Source organism: Chelonia mydas, chromosome 15 (genome assembly GCF_015237465.2).
Source record: "Chelonia mydas isolate rCheMyd1 chromosome 15, rCheMyd1.pri.v2, whole genome shotgun sequence".
NCBI classification, from domain to species: domain Eukaryota; kingdom Metazoa; phylum Chordata; order Testudines; family Cheloniidae; genus Chelonia; species Chelonia mydas.
The window spans coordinates 26,952,917-26,975,358 of record NC_057856.1 but is presented as its reverse complement, the minus strand read 5'-3'; the positions used below and the strand labels follow the sequence as shown (position 1 = coordinate 26,975,358).

Here is a 22,442-nt window from a genome sequence, read left to right as displayed (position 1 = left end):
GTGAGTACTATCAACTTTGTATACTATGTTGTAATTGAAATCAATATATTGGAAAATGTAGAAAAACATCCAAAATATTTAAAATTCAATTGGTATTCTACTGTATTGTTTAACTGTATGATTAAAACTGCGATTGTTTTTTTGAGTTGATTAATCGCAGTTAACTCAGGCGATTGACAGCCCTAGCTAGAATGCATGGATTTGCTACGCCAATACTTTCAAGGTCACATGTATAGCCTTAATTCTCCTGAAGCAGTGTACTCTATGGTTCAGGTGACTATAACAAACTATGGAGTCACTAGAACAGTGGTTCTCAAACTGTGTTGAGACCCCAAAATGGGTCATAACCCTGTTTTAATGGGGTTACCAGGGCTGGTTTAGACTTGCTGGGGTCTGGGGCCAAAGCCTGAGGGCTTCAGCCCTAGGCAGTGGAGCTCAAGTTACAGGCCCCCTACCTGGGGCTGAAGCTCTTGGGGGTTTGGCTTTTCCCCTCCCAGCCCCGGGGTGGTGGGGCTCTGGCTTTGGGCCCCTGCCAACTGGGGCAATGGGGCTCAGGCAGGCTCAGACTTCAGTCCCCCCTTCGGGGGTCATGTAGTAATTTTTGTTGTCAGAAGGGGGTTGTGGTGCAATGAAGTTTGAGAACCCCTGCTCTAAAACACCAGCACTAAAATGGTTTGGGGTGATCGTGTGCTTGACAATTTAAGATTCTTAATCCAGCACTACACCAGTACTGAGTAATGAAAATTTCAACTAGTTTCAAGATGATACATCCATACAACTGGCTGACATAGAGTGGTATTGACAGAGGGTGAAAACACTCACGCTTAAAGCTTTATGGATGCATATTACATATTTGCTAAACTTCCACATAACCGTTGGAATATAAAATATTTACATGTTTTAACCTGTGACTATAACAGGAAATGATAAAACACTGAAAATCATTGAGTCTTAACCAGTTCCTTCTATGTATTTTTATTGCAGAAGAGGGAACCTGTACAACCAAACGAGCTCTGACTGTTCACTTGAGAGCTCGAAACTCTAGCCTTCCTAGGTGTTAGTGATTTTGAGTTTAATGCTAGTAACAGACTAAAATATAAAATAATAACAGCAGTTTCTATTTACTATTCTAATTTCTATGTAATCTGAAAATAGTAGAAAGCCCTAGGAAATTTGCATAATGGAAGTGTTGCAACAAGTTTCTCTGTAAAATAGCCCGTAGCTATTCACTAGGTATTAAAGTGTATTTTACATGCATAAAGACAATTTAAACATCTGTGAAAGGTTGTACAGGCACTACATATCCCTAAACAACTTGGGAGAGCTGCTCATTGTCAACATCGTCTTCGACATCACTAGCTGTGGCCAAACTATGGAGTGTGTGGCTGATGACATCTTGCTCCTTAAATGAAACTGCTCCAAAGAAAAGTGAATGAAACTGGAAAATGCAATATTTAATAAAGTGAGTTTTTGTACATATAAAATATTCCTGGGATTTTTTTTAACTGCTGATTTAAGTCCTCTGGGCAAGCACATTATTTAAAAACAACAACAAAAAACCTTAGTAACCAATGTAGACAGACACATTTAACATCTACAAATATTTCCAGCTGTCATTGGAGGTGTACCAGTGTATAGCAATTTGCCAACTGATTTAATTGCAACCACTAATTCAGTATTTCAAAGCAAATTTGAAAGTCTAGATATGGGAAAACAGTTGAACTTAAAGCTGCCTCAGAGGTTTGAATTTAACAGGGGAAAGATGTGAATATTTAAATCCTAAATATTTAAAATATTACTACATAAATGTAAAAGCAGAGATTATGCTTGTCTGCAGCTATGGTATGCATAGGACACAGTTTTTGAATATACAGCTCTCTCTCTAGAGAGAGAGACTTATGTATGGTAGATGGAAATGAAGAAGCCATTGGCAGACGTGGTCTTCACAACCCTCTGGAAACAGGTTTAGCTACTGCTAAACCTTTTCAGAAGGGTAGAAAGGAACGGGTCAGATGGCAGAAGAAATAATTGACAAGCCACTCTTCCCCCAAGAGGAGGAGAGAAGCAGCTGATGTAAGTAAGCACATCTGTCATTTTTGTGAAGACATCTGCTGCTGTCCTTGATTTTACTGCTGCATCTTCACAGACACTACTTTTACTGGTAGTGATAACTGTGGAGCCTTCCACTGCCTTAAAGTAGACACTGAAAAGGCTCTGTGGGCAGGTGTTTGCTGGCATGTGTATGTTCCTGTGAGGGTTCTCTGTGCAAAATGGGGTGGGGGGGAAGGGAACAGGTCAGAGCATGAGGTGGGGGTAATAGGAAGCATATAGGTGTCTTCCTCTAAGGGGTGGAGGAGGAAGAATTGGGTTCAAATCCTGGTCTGAGTAGGAAGGGAGAAAAATAATAAATCCAAGAGGAAACATGGACTTTTAATTTTAAATTATATTTTCTCATATTCATGACTCAGAATACATACCTATTCAACTTGATTAAATAGTCACTCAGAAACAACAGTAAAATTGCTCAAAAGCACTGAACTGTGACCATGTTGGTCCATGGAAACCAACAAGCACCCACAGGGGGTTGGAGAAAAGCTAAAGAGGGAAGGATTATGGCTCAGGATCAAGCATAGATCTGGAAATGCTGGTTTCTAGTAGCAACTCAACTATAGAGAGGCTCTGGACAAGTCACCTTCCCTCTGCTTCCTCTCGCTGTAAAATGGGGACTGGCTGTTCAGTGGCTGTTCAGCAATAAGTATTACAAGAGAAAAATTTGATTTGAAAAGACACTGATTATATGTTTAAGATAATAGAGATTAACAATTGCATTTTTAAACTAGCTTTATATTCCTTTACAGATCAAGCTCTTTTTAGAAGTTGTTTTGGTATGAAATGATTTTTTTTTTAGGGGATTTAGGTTCTAGCCAGTCAGATTTTATTTGTGCTAGTTTCCAGTGTAGCTTTCACTTTACTGTCACCTTAACTAAAGCATATTCTCAAATCCATAAAGCAATAGGCATCATATAAAGCTCACTATTTCTCAAGAAATCTACAGGTAAGGCCTGGTGGATTACACAGGAATTTACCTGTTACAGGAAGAAAAAATTCTAGTCCTTTATGATGGAAGAACCTCAAAAAGTGAATCAAGCATAAACTGAGGCAGTGAAATCAGCCGTACTCTAAGTAAAACCTGAAATATCCCATTCATCATAAGCAGGGCTCTGTTGAACCCCACAACTCCATAGCTAGGAAATCTACAATTTTTCCATGATGATATGGAGGTCAGTGATGTCCTACAAAATTTGCCATTTTGCTGAAACCTAAAGCCTGTCATCTTGTTCTATCTTCTTGCATTACCAAGACTGCCTTAAGCTGCCTCTTGCTCTCTAGCTTTCCTCATAAGAGGAGTTAATTGGCTTATAGTGCTTGCTGTCTATAGGATTGCATAGGCAGTTGGGGGTGGGGTGGTTGTCTAGTAGCCAGAGCTAGAGTTCAGTTTGCAACTAGGGCATAGGGGCAGCCAGCGAATATAAGCAGCTAAGTAGGGCTATCTGGAGAACAGCACAACAGCGAAGGTGTGAGGAATCAGGCAGATACGTCACTGAAGTAGTTACAAGCTGTCCCTGTTTTCCCCCTCCCCACAACTCCCTGACACGCAATGGACAGGAAATAAGATGCTGAAATGGACTCCTAGACCACATAATGGGAACTTGGGAAGTACAGCATAGCAAAAAATCCTCACTCCAAAAAAATCCCTGTAAAAATAATTCTGTGGTGGATGAACTTTTTCAAATATGAACTACAGGCAGGTGTGAAGGGAAGGAGAATAAAGGGCATTGTGGGGCAGTAGACTGAATTAACATTGCCACAGAATTTGGGTCCATTGTACTACAAAGTACATGGGGACCTGTCTATAGGGGAACTGTTTAATTGTAGATTCTACAAATATTGAAAATCATATTGTTGCACTGAACTTGACTGAAACAGCAATTTATATAGAACTGAACACTGTGGTGTGGTAAATGGGGCTACATGTAGTAACTAAACCAGGGGTGGGCAAACTTTTTGGTCTGAGGGCCACATCGGGGTTCTGAAACTGGATGGAGGGCCAGGTAGGTAAGGCTGTGCCTCCCCAAAAGGCCTGGCTCCTGCCCCGGACCCACCCAACCCCTCCCTGCGTCTTATCCCCTGACCACCCCCTGCTGGGACCCCCACCCCCTATCCAACCCCCCCGCTCCTTGTCCCCTGACTGCCCTGACCCCTAGCCACACCCCCACCCCCTGACAGGCTTCCTGGGACTCCCACACCTATCCAACCACCCTCTACTTCCTGTCCCCTGACTGCCCCCCAGGACTCCCTGCCCCTTATCCAACCCCCCAGCTCCCTGCCCCCTTACCATGCCTCTCAGAGCACCAGGACTGGCAGCTGCGCTGCCCAGCCGGAGCCAGCCATGTCGCTGCACAGTCTAGACCCCCTGGGCAGGCTGGCGGCTCTCGCAGCCATGTTGCCCGGCAGGAGCTTGCAGAACCCACCGCCCAGAGCACTGGCAGCATAGCAAGGGGAGGCGAGCCTCCCTGGCCGGGAGCTCAAGGACCGGGAAGGACGGGCCCACGGGCTGTAGTTTGCCCACCTCTAAACAATACTAGTTTAAGTACTAGTTAAAAGTATTATTTTGCTGTCTGGTCCAAACTCATTTTTCTTTAGCTTACAATGTAGATTTGATTTGGCATTCTTACCTTGTACTGAGTAGAATATGAGGGTTCTACTTCCTCCACAATTTTAATGTCACCTGCTGCACTCATGTCCAATACTTCTAGGTTCACGTCTTTTTTTGAGATTATGGGAATAATATCTCCTTTTGACAGAGGTTTACTGCACTCTACAGGTGACTCCGTGTTGCTATGTGCTCTTCCAGTCCAACAAGGCTTTTTTGAAGCTATTGTTTCTGTATTATTATCATTATCTGCAGAATTGTTTGAGACATTTTCAGCATTATCTTCATGGGCCTTCATCAAGGTAGGCCTGAGGGATTAACAGACACATTTGTAACCTGACTTTGGATGTCTTACTAGATAAATAATAAAACCATATAAATAAATAGATATTACAAATGGCTAATGAAAAGCATGATGACTCTAGAACTAGGCTTTCATCTAGTGTGACCTTTCCCCCCAGCTAAGCTTCATGGATCCCAGGCAAAACTGACAATAGTAAGAATGCTGCTGTTTGTTCTGCTGCAAGTCCCTGATGCTGGCTTCTCTGGTAATCATAAGGAGAGGGTATTGCACCAGTCCACTTCATGAAACTGAAGCGTGGGTTTGAGAAGGTAATATAAATCTACAGAAAGCCATTCCACACAAACTAGAAATAGGGAGAGATCTGAAAAGGCAATGAGAAAGATGACACAGGCAACGAAACAGTATTTTAAACACATATTGGCTGTCAGAAATTATGGTGACAAGTGCCACCTTAGTATTGGAAAGATAGCTATGTACTCTGGATAGGAGAGGCAGCAAGTAAGAAAGAGCGCCCTCCCCTCATTATTGGTGCACGGTCTTGGGTCTCAAGTTGTCATACCAGCTCTTCATCTTCTGGTCAGGCTCTTTAATCTGAACCTGATCATCCTTTTAATCCAATAAGACATCTCACTTGTGTGCAAATGCCCTAATATGAGTTACCATAGTGATGAATGCTGTAGCAGAACCAGTACATCTCTTCCCTCCCACCTCAAATCTAACATAATTGGAAATTGCAAAAAAGGACAATGGATGTTCAACCTTTAGGAGCAGAATACCAAAACAATCCTAAATACTGCATTACCTTTTCTGTCTTTGTGAAAGGCATAGAGATTGCTGAGAGGATTCCCTATTTTCAATGTCAGCTAATGTAGCCAAAACAAAGCTGGCTTCTACCATCATGTCCTCAATACTGAAAGCAATTGGTCTAAAAATGTAAAATCAGAGACTGAATTGTATGTGTAAATATATATACATGTGGGTTTCTTTCGGGGCGGGGGGGAAGGAGGCTAGTTCATATACTTCTACAGATATATACATACAGATAGATATACACACACAAAGATGCTTGGTATAGAGTAGTGGTTCCCAAACTTGTTCCGCCGCTTGTGCAGGGAAAGCCCCTGGCGGGCCGGGCCGGTTTGTTTACCTGCTGCGTCCGCAGGTTCAGCCAATCGCGGCTCCCAGTGGCCGTGGTTCGCTGCTCTAGGCCAATGGGAGCTGCTGGAAGTGGTAGCCAATACGTCCCTTGGCCCGCGCTGCTTCCAGCAACTCCCATTGGCCTGGAGCAGTGAACAGCGGCCACTGGGAGCCGTGATCGGTCAAACCTGCGGACGCGGCAGGTAAACAAACCGGCCCAGCCTGCCAGGGGCTTTCCCTGCACAAGCAGTGGAACAAGTTTGGGAACCACTAGTAGAAAGAGTATTTCTATTAACTACTTATTTAAGAAACATGAGAAACTTCTTTGTTTCCCATTACAGCTTTATATACTGCAGTGAGTAAGTACTATGGAATTTTGTGCTTAAAATAATTTATTACCAAAGGTGCTTCCACACTTGCGGACAACTTCTCAAAGTTCAGATTTAAATAAAAAATTGTTTCCTTAACTGTTCTCAGAAAAGGAAACTGATGACCTGATATTCAGAGGTGTACTGAGTACCTGAAGTTTCCCTTGAATTCAGTGGGATGTGTGGGTGCTCAGCAATGCAGAAAAATCAGACAAATTATATTTTGTATAAGGTCTATCATATGAAAGTAAGCTCCTTAAATCTGATAAACTATTCAACTTTTGTATTACTGTGGTTAATTACAAATACAGCTCTTAACAATAAGTGAATGCTATTGGTTATTTTAGGGGAAACCACTTTATTGATATACAGTAGAACCTCAAAGTTATGAACACCAAAATTACGAACTGACCAGTCAACTACACACCTTGTTTGGAACTGGAAGTACACAAACAGGCAGCAGCAGAGACAAAAAAAAAAAAAGCAAATACAGTGCAGTATTGGGATAAACATAAACTACTAAAAAAATAAAGGGAAAGTTTAAAAAAAAGATTTGACAAGGTAAGGAAACTGTTTTAGGTGCTTGTTTCATTTAAATTAAGATGGTTAAAAGCAGCATTTTTCTTCTGCATAGTAAAGTTTCAGAGCTGTATTAAGTCAATGTTCAGTTGTAAACTTTTGAAAGAACAATATTTTGTTTAGAGTTATGAACATTTCAGAGTTACGAACAACCTCCATTCCCAAGGTGTTCATAAATCTGAGGTTCTACTGTAATGGCTAAATATTACTCATAATTTAGACTGCAAATGAAAATTGAATGCAGCGCTGTTACTAAAATATTACTATACAGTTAGGTTCCCAAAAATGTACTTTCCAGACACATCAAAATGAATTGAGACAGTAGCGCTAGTAGCCTCTGCAAATGCTAGCAGACCCTACAAATGGAAAAGAAAGGATTATTGAAGTATCTTATAACACAAATATTAAGCACTGCATTTTCCTTTACATTTATCCCATGGATTAATCTTCATGGATTAGGGATACCAATCTACTGTTACATGTATACATTCTTGCCTTCTGTGCCCTGAGATTTCCCCAGAGATAATATTTTCCACATCTAGTATGAGATGCATTATTATAGCTATAGATAACATCTTCAACACATGTATGATAAATTAATCTTTACTCAAACCTCAAGCTTTTACAAAAAAATTATCCTCACTTCCCTGTTCCCCACCATACTCTCTGAAGGTAAACCTCCAGTGCTAAAAGGAAGCCTGCTTTTATGGCTACCCCTCGTCCAGGTAGTAAATACCACTGTGCATGTGAGGCACTGTATAACAGCTGCCTCAGTGAAAGTCCTGCAGTGCCATGGTTAAACATTATATATACTACACAAATATCCTACTATCAAGAACATTTTATTTGTATCTTTACCCTCAGTTCTTTAAGGCAAAATGTTACTTCAGAGTCTACTCCAATTTGAAAGTAGTCAAATTCATCTGGATTAAGATGTATTTTAGTGTGCATTGTCTTTGAAAAATCTGTTCAAAAATTACAAGAAAGGCAAGGATTAAAAACAGAAGGTGAAATTCTAGCCCAGTAAGTCAGTGGGGCCATGACTGCATTCACAGGCCCTGACCAGCAATTGTAAAAGTCTAACAAATAACTTAACAAACATGTATACGAGTATTTAATGTAAATATATACTGACTCTGATATTGATAATTATGAAATATCAGCTGAAATATTTACACCTGTTATCTTCCAAGAGTAACCCCTACTAGCACAATTACAGTGGAAAACAGTGTATTAGAAAAAAGATTCCAATAATTCCATCTAATCACAAAGAACAGTAAATCACTTCTTAAACTAATTTTAAGCTTATCAAACAACTAAAAAGTATTAATAATCAAACAGGAAGTTACCATCTTGACAATGTCATGAGGAAGACTGGAATTCAGAAAATTAAGTCCCATTTAAGAGAGCTGTAAATCAGACGTCAAAGTTGTTTTAGGTAAAATACTCTTGAAATGCTTTGGTTAACGTAATGGTTTGTCTAACCATTTTTTTTAACTATTTAAATTCTAGAATTTACCCTGTGACCTAGAAGTTAAAGGCAAATATTTTTGATTATTTAAGTTAGCTTAAGATGACTATTAAATTAAATAAAGCATTTAAAAATATTACTTAGAACAACTTCTAATGTTAATTTCCAATTATTTTTAATGCACCCTACATTTTTTTCATCCTAGGGTTTGACCCTGAAGTCCCTTGTACAAAATCTCACTGACTTCAATGTTGATAAGGTGTTCATTATAAGCCCTGTATTCAGCAGTTTTTATTTAAGAGTTTATTTTAAAATGTAACCATTCATATGGAGGCAATTGCTGTGCGATTTTTTTAAATAGACTTAATCATAGTTGACAGCTATCTGAAGTATAAAAGAAGGCAAAAAAAGTTAGATTTTTCTTTAGATTCGGTTTCCTGATTTTTTAACAAAATAGTCTTTCACTGATATTGTACAATTGATACAAACAAGGGAAAATATTATGCAGTTCATTTGTAAGTATTAAATTTTTCACTTATAATGAACATTGCAATTCTCTTAGTTACTGTAAGAAGAATGAAAGATGTTCTCCATTCATGGGTGCTCATCTTTGGAGGGGCGCAGAAAGAAAATATAAAGACATTTTTATTATGTGTGTGTGAGTCTCAGAGAGGTACAGAATATATTAAAGCAGTATGAATAGTGAACTCCTGTGGAAACCAGTCTTAAGTCTTTTACTCTTCCTGTTGGAATTTTCGTCTCTCAACCTCCATCCATGCACAGTTGTACATGCAACAATAACCCTGTAGTGTTCTATAAGGTAGAAGAACCACAGTTTTGTAATATAATTGCCAACTCACAAAATGTAGGATCTATAATAAGCAAATGAAGGCAGGTCTAGGGAGGCAGTGTCATCCCTTTCCCCTCCATTTCCAACACCAGGCCATTTTTCAGGGTTTATTTTTTCTATAGACATCCAAACCACCACTAAATCACATATTCAAAGGTATAAATATTGCTTTGGTTGCACAATTTTATATATAGAATGTGGCTTAATATGTTCTATTAAGCAAATGTTTTATAATACCAAAAAAAAAAAGTACGTCTCCTTTGTCCCTCCCTTCTTTCTCTTCTTACTCTCCTCTTTTAGTTCTGTTTCTTGATGAATCTTTATGCAGCTTTTTCTCAAATTATTCATCCTCTTTAAATATATGCTTGTTTCTAATAATGTCTCCTCCTTGAAGATGTAATCTATTTTCTCTTCTCTTTTTCACAATCTGCTCCATTTCTACTATTTGAGCCTCTCTGCCCTCCCTTTCTATAGCCTTCCCTCACACCAAGCCATACACCCCCCACTGCTTGCAAAAGCATCTTTTTCCTTAACTGCACCACCATCAAACTGGACCATTTCAGGAAGGATGCAAAACTGTGGGGTCTTACTCTCCAAATGCAGTGGCAAATGCTTCACAGGAGGCACGGGTTACAAAGTACATTTATAGGTGTCTCCCTCAAAAAGTGTATGAATTGATTACACCATTGTAAAACTGTATTAGTAGCATCACTTTCTGGTGCTGTGCACGAGAACACTATGCTTTAGACAGAAATTTGTATTTTCAAAATACTTCCAAATCAGATGTCAGGAAAACACTCTCTCCATCTTATATTCTCATACATTAGTGCACAACATAACACTACTAGACCAGCTAAAATGTAATACTGCTGTCATACATTAACTTTTAGAAATATGCTCATTGCCGATAATGGCCATTACAATGATGTTATTTATGTTTAAATATTTATCTCCTTTTTAAATACAAAATTCTCCTCCTCTCCCAGTTTGTTGCTGTTTCTTTACAGCTATCGTAGAATAATGATCTCAGTTCAAGCCCACAGCAAATTGTGTAATTTTAGCTTGATGTACTGCTCTGGTGGCATCTACTATTGATACCAAAAAAAGTCTCACTGATGCACCAGAACAGGTTTCCTCAAAAACTTTTAAGGGTTACAGTCCTATTTTTAATCTTCTATCCTGGCATCTTCCCTGACCTGAAACCCTCTGCACACCTTTAACTTCATTTAAGATATCTAAATTATCAGTTTAACTTCCAGCCATGTGATACCTTTTCGCACCATGCTGCAAAGTTATTATTTATTTCAATTGTTTTAAAGCACCCTTATCCTTCAAAAATATTGTGAACTAATTCTTACCAATTTCTTCCTCAGTATAACTCTTGAAACAAACTTTCATTGGTGTAACAGCTACAGTTACTTCCTCTTGACAGGTTGGAAAATGAATCATTATATCAGTCAGCAGCCTAAGAAATTTTGTATAGCATGTTAAGATTAGTTTGGACAACAAACTACTATCTATTCACGTTAGTAACAAAAATTAGTGTCACTTTGCCATAAGAATTGGAAACGTTTCAAGAGAAAATATAGGTTGTTGTGTATTATCCCCCCTTTTAAACGTGATTTAATTGTATTTTCTTTTCTTTTAGTATATGATGATGATTTTAAATATTATGCTTCAATAATGTACAATAATTATATTTTTATCTAACCAGTACTGTTAAACAGTTAATATCTAATTATCATGATAATTATGACAATCTTAATGTGATTTTGTTTTCCTTTTAGTATTAATATATCAAGAGCCAAATAACCATTTTAGATACGTTTGCCATCCTCATTTACATTTATGCATCACAAATTTCAGTGGAATCCAGCAGCAATATTTTTATTATTTTTACTTTGTTCATAAATTTGTAGGTGATGGAAAAGCAAAATTCTTGCATTAAATTTTGCAAACAGACAAACAGGTTCAATTGATGGTTGTTTCTCCATATAGTGATTGCAAAAAGAAATACACTGATCATTCTTTTCCCAAGGAATCCTGACATATCTCCTCCAGCCCCCAAAAGCTCTGTGTTGTAGTTGTAGCAACTCTCTCTCCAGAAAAGGAAGGCCGGGACACAGCTCCCTCCAAAAGCCCTCAACACTGCTTCCTGAGTTGACGTGTTGGGAATAATCTCATTAAGTAGAACAACAGAATGTAAGTACTTTGGGGGCAATGACCTTCTTTTTACTGAATATCTGTACAGTCTGTGTAACAATGGAGCACAGAGCCTTGACTGGTGTCCCTAGCACCTACTGCAATATAAAAACTAAGTGGGCAAAAATCCAAGATCACTCCCATTTCCCCTTTTTTTTACATTGAGAATGATTCCTCCCAAATCATAAGTAAAAAAAAGACCCATGACAGAAGACATTTTATGCAAGGCACAGAATTATTAAGACCCTTAAAAGTATTCCTTATTGTGTAGCCTATCATGACAGTATCCACTTCTTGATATTTTAAAAAAAGATGGCCTCGTGCTTTACATTCGTTTTACGGTTTCTTTTTTTAAAAAAAAGTCAAGTGTGACAGTTTTTCCAGCTTGGCAAAAACATCTATTTTATATTATGAACTGCTTCAATTTTTAAAAATAGGTTCATGAAAAATGTCATGGATGTTTACCAATTTGTCAACTCTATTGAATTAATGTTTAATTTTTTAAAAATCTACTCTGCACATACTGGTATTCAGAGTCATGCTATAGGTAACATTATAAATATTTGGCCTTCACATGATGTGTACCCAGTCACTTCCTACTGTGAGCTTTGCACCAAGTCTTCAAAAACACTTATTTCAATTATAAAAACAATATCATGTAAAGTCTGTTTTGTGGCTTTACAGACTTCTATTTCTATAGTATTTGAACAATGAAACTGAGAAAGGAAAAATAGGGAATTTAGACACATTATTAAAATTAATGGAAGATATGGACCTAAATCCCCTACACTGTTTTTGAAATGTTATTAACTTAAATATTTAAAAATATGGGAAGAACTGTAGCTGTTTATGGGAAGCATTCAAAATGGTAGTGATGTGCTTTTATCACAAATGATATTAAGGAGGATCTTCCAGCTGGCCCATGCAGCTGTTCTCTTGTTACCAAATTAAATGATGATAATAATATTTTGTTTTCCTACAACATTTTCAAGCTGAAGATCTGAAAGCTCTTTACAAACAGTAATTAATTAATACTTTTAAGAATGCTGTGTGTTGGGTAAATATTATCACCCTCATTTTACAGATGAGGAAACTGAGGAACAAAGAGACACAGGATCCTATTCAGTGCACACTGCAGTCAGTGGAAAGACTCTAATTGACTTTGATGGATATTGGATCAAGCCAGAGCTTGCTACAGAACTCAGTTTGTCAATCTTCAAGTCCTGTATTTAAACACAATAAGAAGCAGCTAATGCATTCCAGAATGTCAATATAAGACCAATTGAGATATAACTTTGTCAGGCTAATACTCTTTTGTATAGGTAAATACTTTTAAAACCTATATACACTTTTAATGGCTACAGGAACAGATTGCTCTTGTTCACTGTTCTAGAATTTTCTTTTCAGGAGACGAGCTAAAATCTTTCTATATAAGTTCAGCTGGCAGGGCACATTTAAGAACTGTACTTTTAGCACCCTTACAATGCTTGTTCCAAACTTGACTGTCCCATTGGTAAAAATATTTAGCTTTTTTCTATTTACGCTAATATGATCATTGAATTTTTTTTCTGACTTGTGCTAAAACCAACTATGCACAGAAAGCCAATGGAAATTAAAAACTTTTCTATCTTCATACCACAACAAAGGCCTAATTCAAAGCCCAGTGAAGTCAATGGAAGGACTTCTATTGTCTTCAGTGCACTTTGGATCATGCTCTAAGTCTTTGAGGTATCTTCTCAAGACATATTCTCCCTGACTGCAGCTCTCAATTCTGACCAAGTCACTGGTATACCTTCCGTGTATCTTAGCTCCCTTTTGTACACTCAAAAATTTGCCTGCCTGATGTACAAATCTGCATTTGGACAAAGACTATTAGATATTAAATAATCCTTTAATTATAGCATTAGTACTTGCAGCAACTGACCCGTTGTTGCTAAGCACAGTTTTCAAACTGTATCTTTTGCGAATTAACAATGAGACTGCTGAAAGCAGGGAGCATGTTTAAAAAAAAAATCCTAAAAAGAGAGCAATGTTTCAGTGAATAGTGTAGAAAGGTTTGGCGTATATACGACTGTGATACTACTGTTGTTTTTACGGAATGTCCAAATACTTGCAAACTAATGATGATTTCTCCCCAAAGCAATATTTAATCAAAAGATTTCAAACATCAAAAGAGTGGCTTTTAAAAAAACATACAGATAAGAACTATTTCTTTACTTCGAAGAATTGACTGAGATAAGTAAGACTGCACATCAAAATCCCTGGTATTTTCAAGTGCATAGTATAATTACTTCTGTGCAGTAACCAATGTATATTATAGTATGCAGTGTTGTTGATATTACCTCACCCACCTTATCTCTCTAATAGGTATTATAAAAAGGTTGATATTTCATTTTGAATTGCTAACCATTATATGAATACATTTTTGCTATAAAATTCCACTGCTTATATTCTTAATAGTAATTTTCAATAATAAGGTCTTTGCAAACAAGGCTTTGTGAGAGAAAATCAGTCTACTCTGCTGTTTTGGAACTTTTTAGTTTTTTTCCTGTTTCAAAATATGAAATGCAAATGCTTTGCTATCATTTAGTGTCACTGTAGCACCATGATTAAATATCTCATTATCTTCTCCTGAACTGGGGGAGTAGTGTAGCTGCCATAATCAGGATTTTAATTGCCAGGAGTAATAGTCAGAATATCACAGTCATACTCCTCACTCCTGACATATACCTCAGTCCCCTTCACCAAAAGTACACAACAAAGGATACTACAGTATTTTTCTTTTTTCTAGAGGTAAAAGAACACCTGTTTCACAGAAGTTCCAGTAATCTCTCCCCTATGCCAATATTTAATGTATTTATTGTGAATATATAAAATATCATATACAATTATCAATAATGCTAAAGGATGTTTAAGGTGAGAGAAGCTGACTATGTAAAAATTAAACCTTCTTACTCAACAGCAATGTTGACTATACACAGTCAAAGCATATTTTTTGTATAAAAATAAATTTTTGCTATCTTTTACCTTTGTTAGTGCTGCCACTAGGGAAGAATAACGTGATTCATATCTAACACATTCATCATCACCAACAAAATTGTTAACTACGTTCAGTTTTAGAATCTTTATAATAGCAATAATGCAGGAGCCAAAATAACCCAGCTCAATTTCAGACTCCAGGTGGAGTTCGCAGCAATGATAGTCAGACAATCATCATTTTCTTTGTTAAACTGAGCAAATTTAATCTAGAAGTCATGGAGAGACAATAAATGTTGAATCCCATAATGCTTGTTACAGAAAGCCACTTTTCAGAGTAGAACTGCAGTTTAAGTAGCTATTATAAAGTTTGTAATTTTACCTTTAGATTCCTTTGTCTAAACAACTCAAGCACAACTTCAGTATTTGATATTCTGTAGGAGCTTCTGAAAGCTGCTAGTTATACAATGTAGACTTTACTCAAAGCTGGATTAATGGCAGGGCTGATGCAGCCATGACCTAAGGTCCCCAAGATGTAGTATTATTTAGTATAGTAGCGTGAAACTAATCAAACATTGGTTATTACTATGTGACATTTAGGTGCCCAAAATATGTTCATCCCTGATTCTCTTAATTGGACTCTGAGTGAACTACTTCCTCCTATATTATTTCTAAAACAAATAATATATTGAATTCATTACCTTGATTGAATCTTCAGTACATTAGGACACATATGCCTTGAAAAAACAGCTTGTAAGGGTTCACTTTCATGAAAAGCCAAGTTATGAGTTTTTACAATACCTAAAGATACAGCATGGGTATAGAAATTAACATATGTTTGCATGTTATCTTAAACTTAACAAATGTTAAATTAACACTTTCATTAATTTCAGTAAAAAAACCCAACAAAGGTCCCATTCTGCCCTGTGTGGGAATAGCTTGCCTAAGTATAGGAAACTCCATGAATTTTAACTCACTTTCCTAGGAATTCTTTCATCATGAAAAAAGATGAAGGTTCCACTTCCAAAACTTGTGGGTCTCAAGAGTTCTCTCTGAATCTCAGGTGATCCACAAGAGCAAAGGGTCAGGCATGTTAGCTCCCAGAAAGTACATTTGGTGTTTGGGGTGTAAAAGAAAGGCAGAATGGTTGGCTGGTATAATAATGAAAATAATAAACTTCTATAAACATTTACTGAATAGCTATCTGAATTACCATCTATTATTGCATACAAAAAGAAAAGGAGTACTTGTGGCACCTTTTTGCGAATACAGACGAACACGGCTGCTACTCTGAAACCTATTGCATACAAGTATACAAATACTCTGATCTGCAGTGGATATTGAAAGATGTCACAGGCTCGTTTTCACTATTAATGTATGTGTCAGGTTCTCTTTACTCCACTATTCAAATTAATAATTTTTATTAATAAAAACACAAAAGGTTATCAGATGAATAATCTTTTGCTATCAGGTTCTCTGTACATATATAGCAAGTTTATACAAATACAAATAACATTTAAAACGAATTTTAAAAAAGGAAAATTATATACTGTTACATTTTTCCAAATACACCTCTAAAATGCAAACTTTCAAAATTAAATATAACCCAAACAACAAATGGCAAGAAATCTGTTATTTCAGTGTAGCACATTAAGCTAGCACTAAATCAAACTCATTGCCTTGAGCCGTAATACATTATTTCCACTTATTAATATGAAATAGTATGTTTCAAATATTAGAAAATGCATTATGTACCATAGTTCTGCTAAGTATACTGGCAGAAATAATTATAATGGTGCTTTAAGGGTTCATTTTCCAGCAGAAAGTGATTATGCATCACTGTCTTCTACTGGACAGAATATGTCAGACCTTTTATAAATTCACAGAACCATATAACTTAGAGATGGAAAAGACTGATTAGATCATCTAGTCCATCTAACTACCAAAACCGGCTTTTTCCCCTATAATGCATTTTCAGTATTTTGTCCCACCTAGTTTTTAAATGTGCATGCATTAGAGCATTCACTACTTCCCTGAGGAAACTATTCCACTATTATACCAGATTTCAGTATCCAAGTTTTTCCTTGATATTTTTCCTTCATTTTCCCTTTCTTAACTTCATCCAATTACTCCTAGGTACATCTCCTTGTACTATCCCAAGACCTCTTCAAATGTATCAGTTTCTTATACTGGCAGTTAGTGGAGCAGCTCCTTTGTTTTGGGAACTGAAGATTGTGAGTTCTATTCCCCATGCCACACGCATTTATTTGGATGATGAACATGGTATAGCATAAGCCACCATGGATTGTTCAAAGAATTTGAGGCATAAAATAAATCTTGTTATAGTCACCATGTTTACTGTACAGGACCCAGGTGCATGAAAACAAACATCATTCATGATTATGATGTGAAACTGCTATTCCATCTACCAAACGCCTATTTTGTAGAACACAACTGTTATGACAAGTTCCCCTAAATAACTAACGAGCATCAACATTTTATAAAAGTAATAATATTACATTCTGTGAGAAAATTAACAAAAAATAATCATCTGTCATATGAGTAATTGCAGCCCAAAGAGAAAATCAGTCTGTAACAGCAGATGAGAACTGAATACACTAGTGCCTTATAAGCAAAAAGAACGAAGAGTACTTGTGGCACTTTAGAGACCAACAAACTTATTTGGGCATAAGCTTTCGTGGGCTAAAACCCACTTCATCAGATGCATGCAGTGGAAAATACAGTAGGAAGTGTGTGTGTATGTATGTATGTGTGTGTGTATATATATATATATATATATATATACACACACAGAGAACATGAAAAAATGGGTGTTGCCATACCATACTTTACTTTATAAATTGTATTATATTATACAAAACCACTTTAGATTTTATTAGGTTGCAAAGCTTTTCAGTTTGCAAAGTCAAGCACCCAAAAGATAGGAAATGGTTGCAAGAATCTTTTATAATGGAAAATGTTAGGCATAACATTCTGCCAATGACAGAAAATAAGTTTAATAATCAAAAATACAAAGCTGACAAAATATTTACAAGTTTAAAGTACTTAATGTTTCTATAAAGTCATATTACATTTAACCTACCATGTTTGCAGAAGAGCTTAAAAGTTATATGGCAATCATTAACATTTGTATAAATGTTGCACTTCTCTACATTCCTTTCTAGTGTGTTTAGACATCTAAATACAGGGAGGACTGACTGTAAGAAAAAGTGCATTAATAGTGTGCACCTTAAGAGCAACACAAAGAATGCTAAATAATAGCACGTGAATCACAAAGGGAAACATAAAAAGAAAAGCAATGACAGCAAGAGTCAGGCAAATCAACACAACCACACAATTAAAACAAAGTTAAACTAGCAAAAGCACAGGAGAAAGATGGATCCATGATTTAGTTCTGTACATACAAATATGTTTGTATTTTTATTTCCAAGAACAGTATTTAGTGTACATCAGCATCATCAATTTTTTCTAACCTGAGGGCCAAATATATTATTTCAAAAGGTCAAAACCCACAATCAATATTTTGTGGCAGATTCTCTGCCCTGTTCTGCTTCCTTTGGAAAGCTCAGGCAGTGTAAAGAGAGAAGAAATACGGTTTCTGGAGGACTCCTCAATAGCTGTAAAGCCAACATAGCCACCTCCTACCCCTTCCCACAGCCCATGGTGCAGGGGAGGAATGTCAGGGGAGGATAGGGATAATGGCTGGAGTTTGTGTTTTCACTCTGGATAACCACAGCTGGTCCATGACTAAAGACTGCTGTAACCTGGGCTGGCGTAGAGAATCAAGGAGTCCTATCTAGTTGTTGGTTTCCAAGCTTTGCTTTTTTCCCCTCTCCTGCGCTGACCTAGGTGGCTGTGTGGTAGAAGTGAGCCACCTTTTACTACCTGCTGCTCTCTTAGTCTCAGGCAGACCCTCTGAAGCGCCTATTCTGATATCTTTAGAGCTTCCACAGACAGGCAAGTAAGCAGGGAATGAAGCAACCAGAGTGACCCTCTCCTCCCACCCCTACAATGCAACAGGTGGCCGACAGGGCAGCTAATGAACAGCTGAAACAGGGATGGGACAGTAACTGCTCAGAGTGTACCTGGCTCACACCAGACCTGCTCTTGGGACAGCAGGGTAAATGGTGAGAGGCAATTAGAAACATGGTGCCCCCTACTGCCTCTCTGTAGTGATGAAGCTGTTTCAAACACTTCAATTTAGATGAAACTGCAGGGCATAGCTCAGGGAACACGTCTAATCATAAATAAATACAAATTTTGTTCCTACCTCAGTTGTCTAGAGGGCTACAAGTTAAAGTTTTAAAGGCCACAAATGGTCCCCAGTTCCACAAAGGGTGAATTCTACTCAAATAGAGTAATATATCATCCTGTCCCCTACAACACTCACAATTCCATTGGAAAGTTGAATTGCCTCGCTGTTTAAAAAGTCATCTTTACCAGTCCATTAAGATTTACCTTCATTACTAATTTACACGTAAGGGGTAACTGTCTTTTTTTCCGACACAGTTCAGGTTCAGCTGTCCAGCAGTAATGTTGAAAAAACATAGATGAAAAGAAGACACATGCATATGCAGACCTAGAAGAGTTCACTGATCTTAGAGCAAGCTAAAAATATAATTAAAAAATATTTTATTACCTTGAAACTATAAACAAAAATGGATGAAATGTATATTTTTATTTAATTCTATTCTCCAATATCATATATAAGAACAAAACATATTATATAATGTATGTATAAATCGAATAATTAATATAGCAGATGGTTTGTTGGATTCATATACATACATCAACATCATGTTTAAACAAATCAGTTTTACTCCTCCTGCTAGTCAGAACTGGTTGATAAAATCTAGGGCCCCAATTCAGCAAAATGAGTGCGTATGAATAGTTCTACTTTACCCCAGTGGGACTATTTATATGCTTAAAATTAAGCTTGTGCTTAAGGGTATTGCTGGATCAGAGCCTGTGGTAGCAAAATCTAATAGTTCCTTTCCCTCATCTAAGTGGGGTATTATTATCATGGGTCTATTAATGCTTATATGAGAAGGTTGGTTTACTTTACAAATTAAAAATATATCTCCATTTTTTATCTGATGGTCTGCAATCACCCCAACTTAAGCTATGATCTTTGCAAAAGTTAAGTAGGCTTGGACTGGGTCAGTACGTGTCTGGATGAGACCACCACAGAAATGCCAAATTCTGCAGGAAGTGGTGTTGGCGATTCTGCAGGTGGCATTCTTCCCTTTGAGTCAGAAATGAACAAATGTTGGAATATGGTCTTAAGAGGTAATTTTAAATTAGATGTAAATCTGAGACCCTGACCACTTGTCGTCAGTAAAAATCTGTGGCACTAATCCTACTGTCATAGACAAATTCTAGTTTGGCAACTATGAAAAAGCAGGAAAACTATAAAAAGCAGGAACAGAGTTTCCATGGTATCATTCACATAGTTAAGATGATACCCAAAAAATTGAATGTGGCTATGCCAAAAATGTGAGACAGTAAGGAAGAGAAATTGAATTATGCTGTAAGGCATGTATAGAAAATTTTTCAAAAAGCTACCTAAATTAATGTTGAGACTGTATTTCCCCATAAAAAGCCATTTAAATTATTTTAAAAAACCCAAAATGCACTTACACCTTTTTCATTTGGGTCAAACCAAAACTCATCACTAATTCGTGCTATGGCATGTATTGCTCTTCCAAACACTGTAAGAGAAGACAAAAGAAATGTGCTATTTGCGTTCTGTATTTGGTTAAATAAAAAAAAAAAAGGTGATATAACACTGTCTCCAGATTAATTAAAGAAGAGAAAAATTCTAACTTTCCTACATATATTTTAAAAGAAAGTTATGATGTAATGAGGAGCATAAAGGCAAAAATTACTGTTTTACAGCAAATCTCTTCTGTATTGCTCACAACGGCAGCAGAAAGCACCATAGGTTGAACTTTTCAAAAGTTGCCACCAATGCTGGGTACCTCAGTTTCAGGAGCCGAACTTGAGATAACTTGGGTCTGATTTTCAGAAGTGCTAAGCACCCACAAACCCAATTGCTCAGCACTTTTACAAATCAGCCCCAAGGTACTTTAGATTGGGCTCTTAAAAACTGAGACACATAAAACCAGTGGTCACAGCTGAAAAAGCTGGCCATTGAGCCTTGAAGCCATTAAACAAAAATCAGAAAGCACACCACCAAATAAAGACAGCTATTAAAGGCAACATTTCCACTGAGTGGGACTCCAATATCTGACCTATTGAGTCCTTACCTCCCATACTTAACAGGAACTTGAAATTACCAAGCTATATTTGTTTTTATTTTGTGCACATATTACTCAATTAACAGAGTTAGTTCTTAAAATACAGTTACAAAGCCATCAGGAAGCACAAGGCAATGGTTTTGGTCTAGGTCTTATACTGAAATTTGCTATTAGGACTACTAGCTTTTAGGCATTAAAACAGCCAACTTATTTAAAGATTATTGCTGTATATATTGAAAGAAACTTTAAGGTTGCATGGCTGAAATAAAATAGTTTTTGAAACAATATAGGAGTACCTTGATAATTTACATTAATGACTGGGAAATCCACCATAATAATCTTAAAATAACATCACGGCAAAGATGATCACCAGAATAATGTTTCCCTAAAACTGGCTTTTTTTAAAATAAAATTTAAATAAGTAAGGATAGTCGTGTATCCAAAGAATTACTACTAGTAGTAGTTTGAACTTGTAAAATCCATCTATGAAAGAAAAGTGTGATACAAGAGCATAAAAACCAGTATGCCCATTTTATAGATGGGTAACCGAGGCACAGCAAGTTACATGCCTTGCTCAAGATCACACAGCAAATCAATAGCAGTCAGAATTAAAGGCCAGATTTTCTGACTCTCCCTCTCCTTCGATCTACGCATCCCAGAATCCTTGGTACTGGCAGCTGCGGCACTTCCTTTGAAACACCACTGAAATTAATGCAAAGAAAGATTCTGTTGGGGATACGTAGAGCCCTAGTTGCTCAAATGACCAACAGAGTCTTTATTTAAAAGCAGACATTTTACATACCAAAAAGTCCTCCTCTTTCTAATAACATTTTAAGGTCCAACAAGTCACACTTTGTCTTAAATTACATGGCAACATCTGTTTAAAGTATATTTTGTATGACAGAAATAGACAGGTCTTAAAACCCAAATTCCAGAGGCCTTTGGAAACAACTCAGTAAGTAGCTGTACTTTTCATCATGTTGCACAAGGGTCTGCGTGTTCTACATGCATGTGAGGGGCCACTGAGCTCTGCTCACAGGTAGGGACAATAGGGTTTTAACAGAGCTCCCATTACCATTCCCACCAGGTGTTCTCTGGGGAGATCTGTCGGGTTGATGAGAGACCTCGTGCCACCGATCTCAGGCAAAACGCACTCACAAGGCTGTGTGCGTGGGTGTGGGGGGGGGAAGGCCTTACAGCAATATGGCGCCATTGGCTTCCACATGCGGTCACACCTCATATTGTTCCAAGGGATCTGGGTAGCCTTGGCTCTCCACTCCCTGCCCCTGAACATCCACTCTGGAGGTCCGTCACCGCGTCCCCAGCAGCAGGTCTCAGCCTGCTCCCTATTTCATGGTCCCAGTGATGTGCTCCCCTGAGCAGCGCCACACATCTCCCTACCTCTGAGGCGGCTGCCCCCAATCACACACTTCATGGTTCGGGGGCTGGGCGACAGCACCTCAGTCAGGCCTCCCCAACCCAACCTCTCCCTCACACAACAGGTCCCCAAAGGGCGGGAAACCAGCCAGTTGCTTGAGGGGCGGGGCCATCTGCTCCTCA

General features: G+C 37.6%; 1 protein-coding gene across 1 annotated transcript; it reads right to left on the bottom strand.

The window, feature by feature from the left end:
- Window positions 1-1,105: 1,105 nt before the first annotated feature.
- Window positions 1,106-22,400, bottom strand: RAD9B (RAD9 checkpoint clamp component B). The gene is made up of 11 exons (XM_043529730.1): window positions 22,284-22,400; window positions 20,263-20,333; window positions 19,081-19,230; window positions 17,705-17,819; window positions 15,303-15,402; window positions 10,782-10,888; window positions 7,961-8,067; window positions 7,394-7,458; window positions 5,821-5,943; window positions 4,737-5,022; window positions 1,106-1,438 (listed from the first exon to the last, which is right to left on the bottom strand). Exons 1-11 carry the CDS (start codon window positions 22,315-22,317, stop codon window positions 1,307-1,309), a joined length of 1,290 nt encoding a protein of 429 aa, XP_043385665.1. The 5' UTR covers window positions 22,318-22,400; the 3' UTR covers window positions 1,106-1,306.
- Between the last annotated feature and the right edge of the window lie 42 nt (window positions 22,401-22,442).

Coding starts and splice junctions, on each gene's coding strand:
- RAD9B (XM_043529730.1), bottom strand. CDS start 22,317: ATGAAGTGTGTGATTGGGGGCAGCCGCCTCAGAG. Junction 17,820..19,080: donor CGTGTAAATTAGTAATGAAG/GTAAATCTTAAT, acceptor TTTTTCTTACAG/TCAGTCCTCCCTGTATTTAG. Junction 7,459..7,960: donor TTTGCCTTAAAGAACTGAGG/GTAAAGATACAA, acceptor TTCCATTTGTAG/GGTCTGCTAGCATTTGCAGA.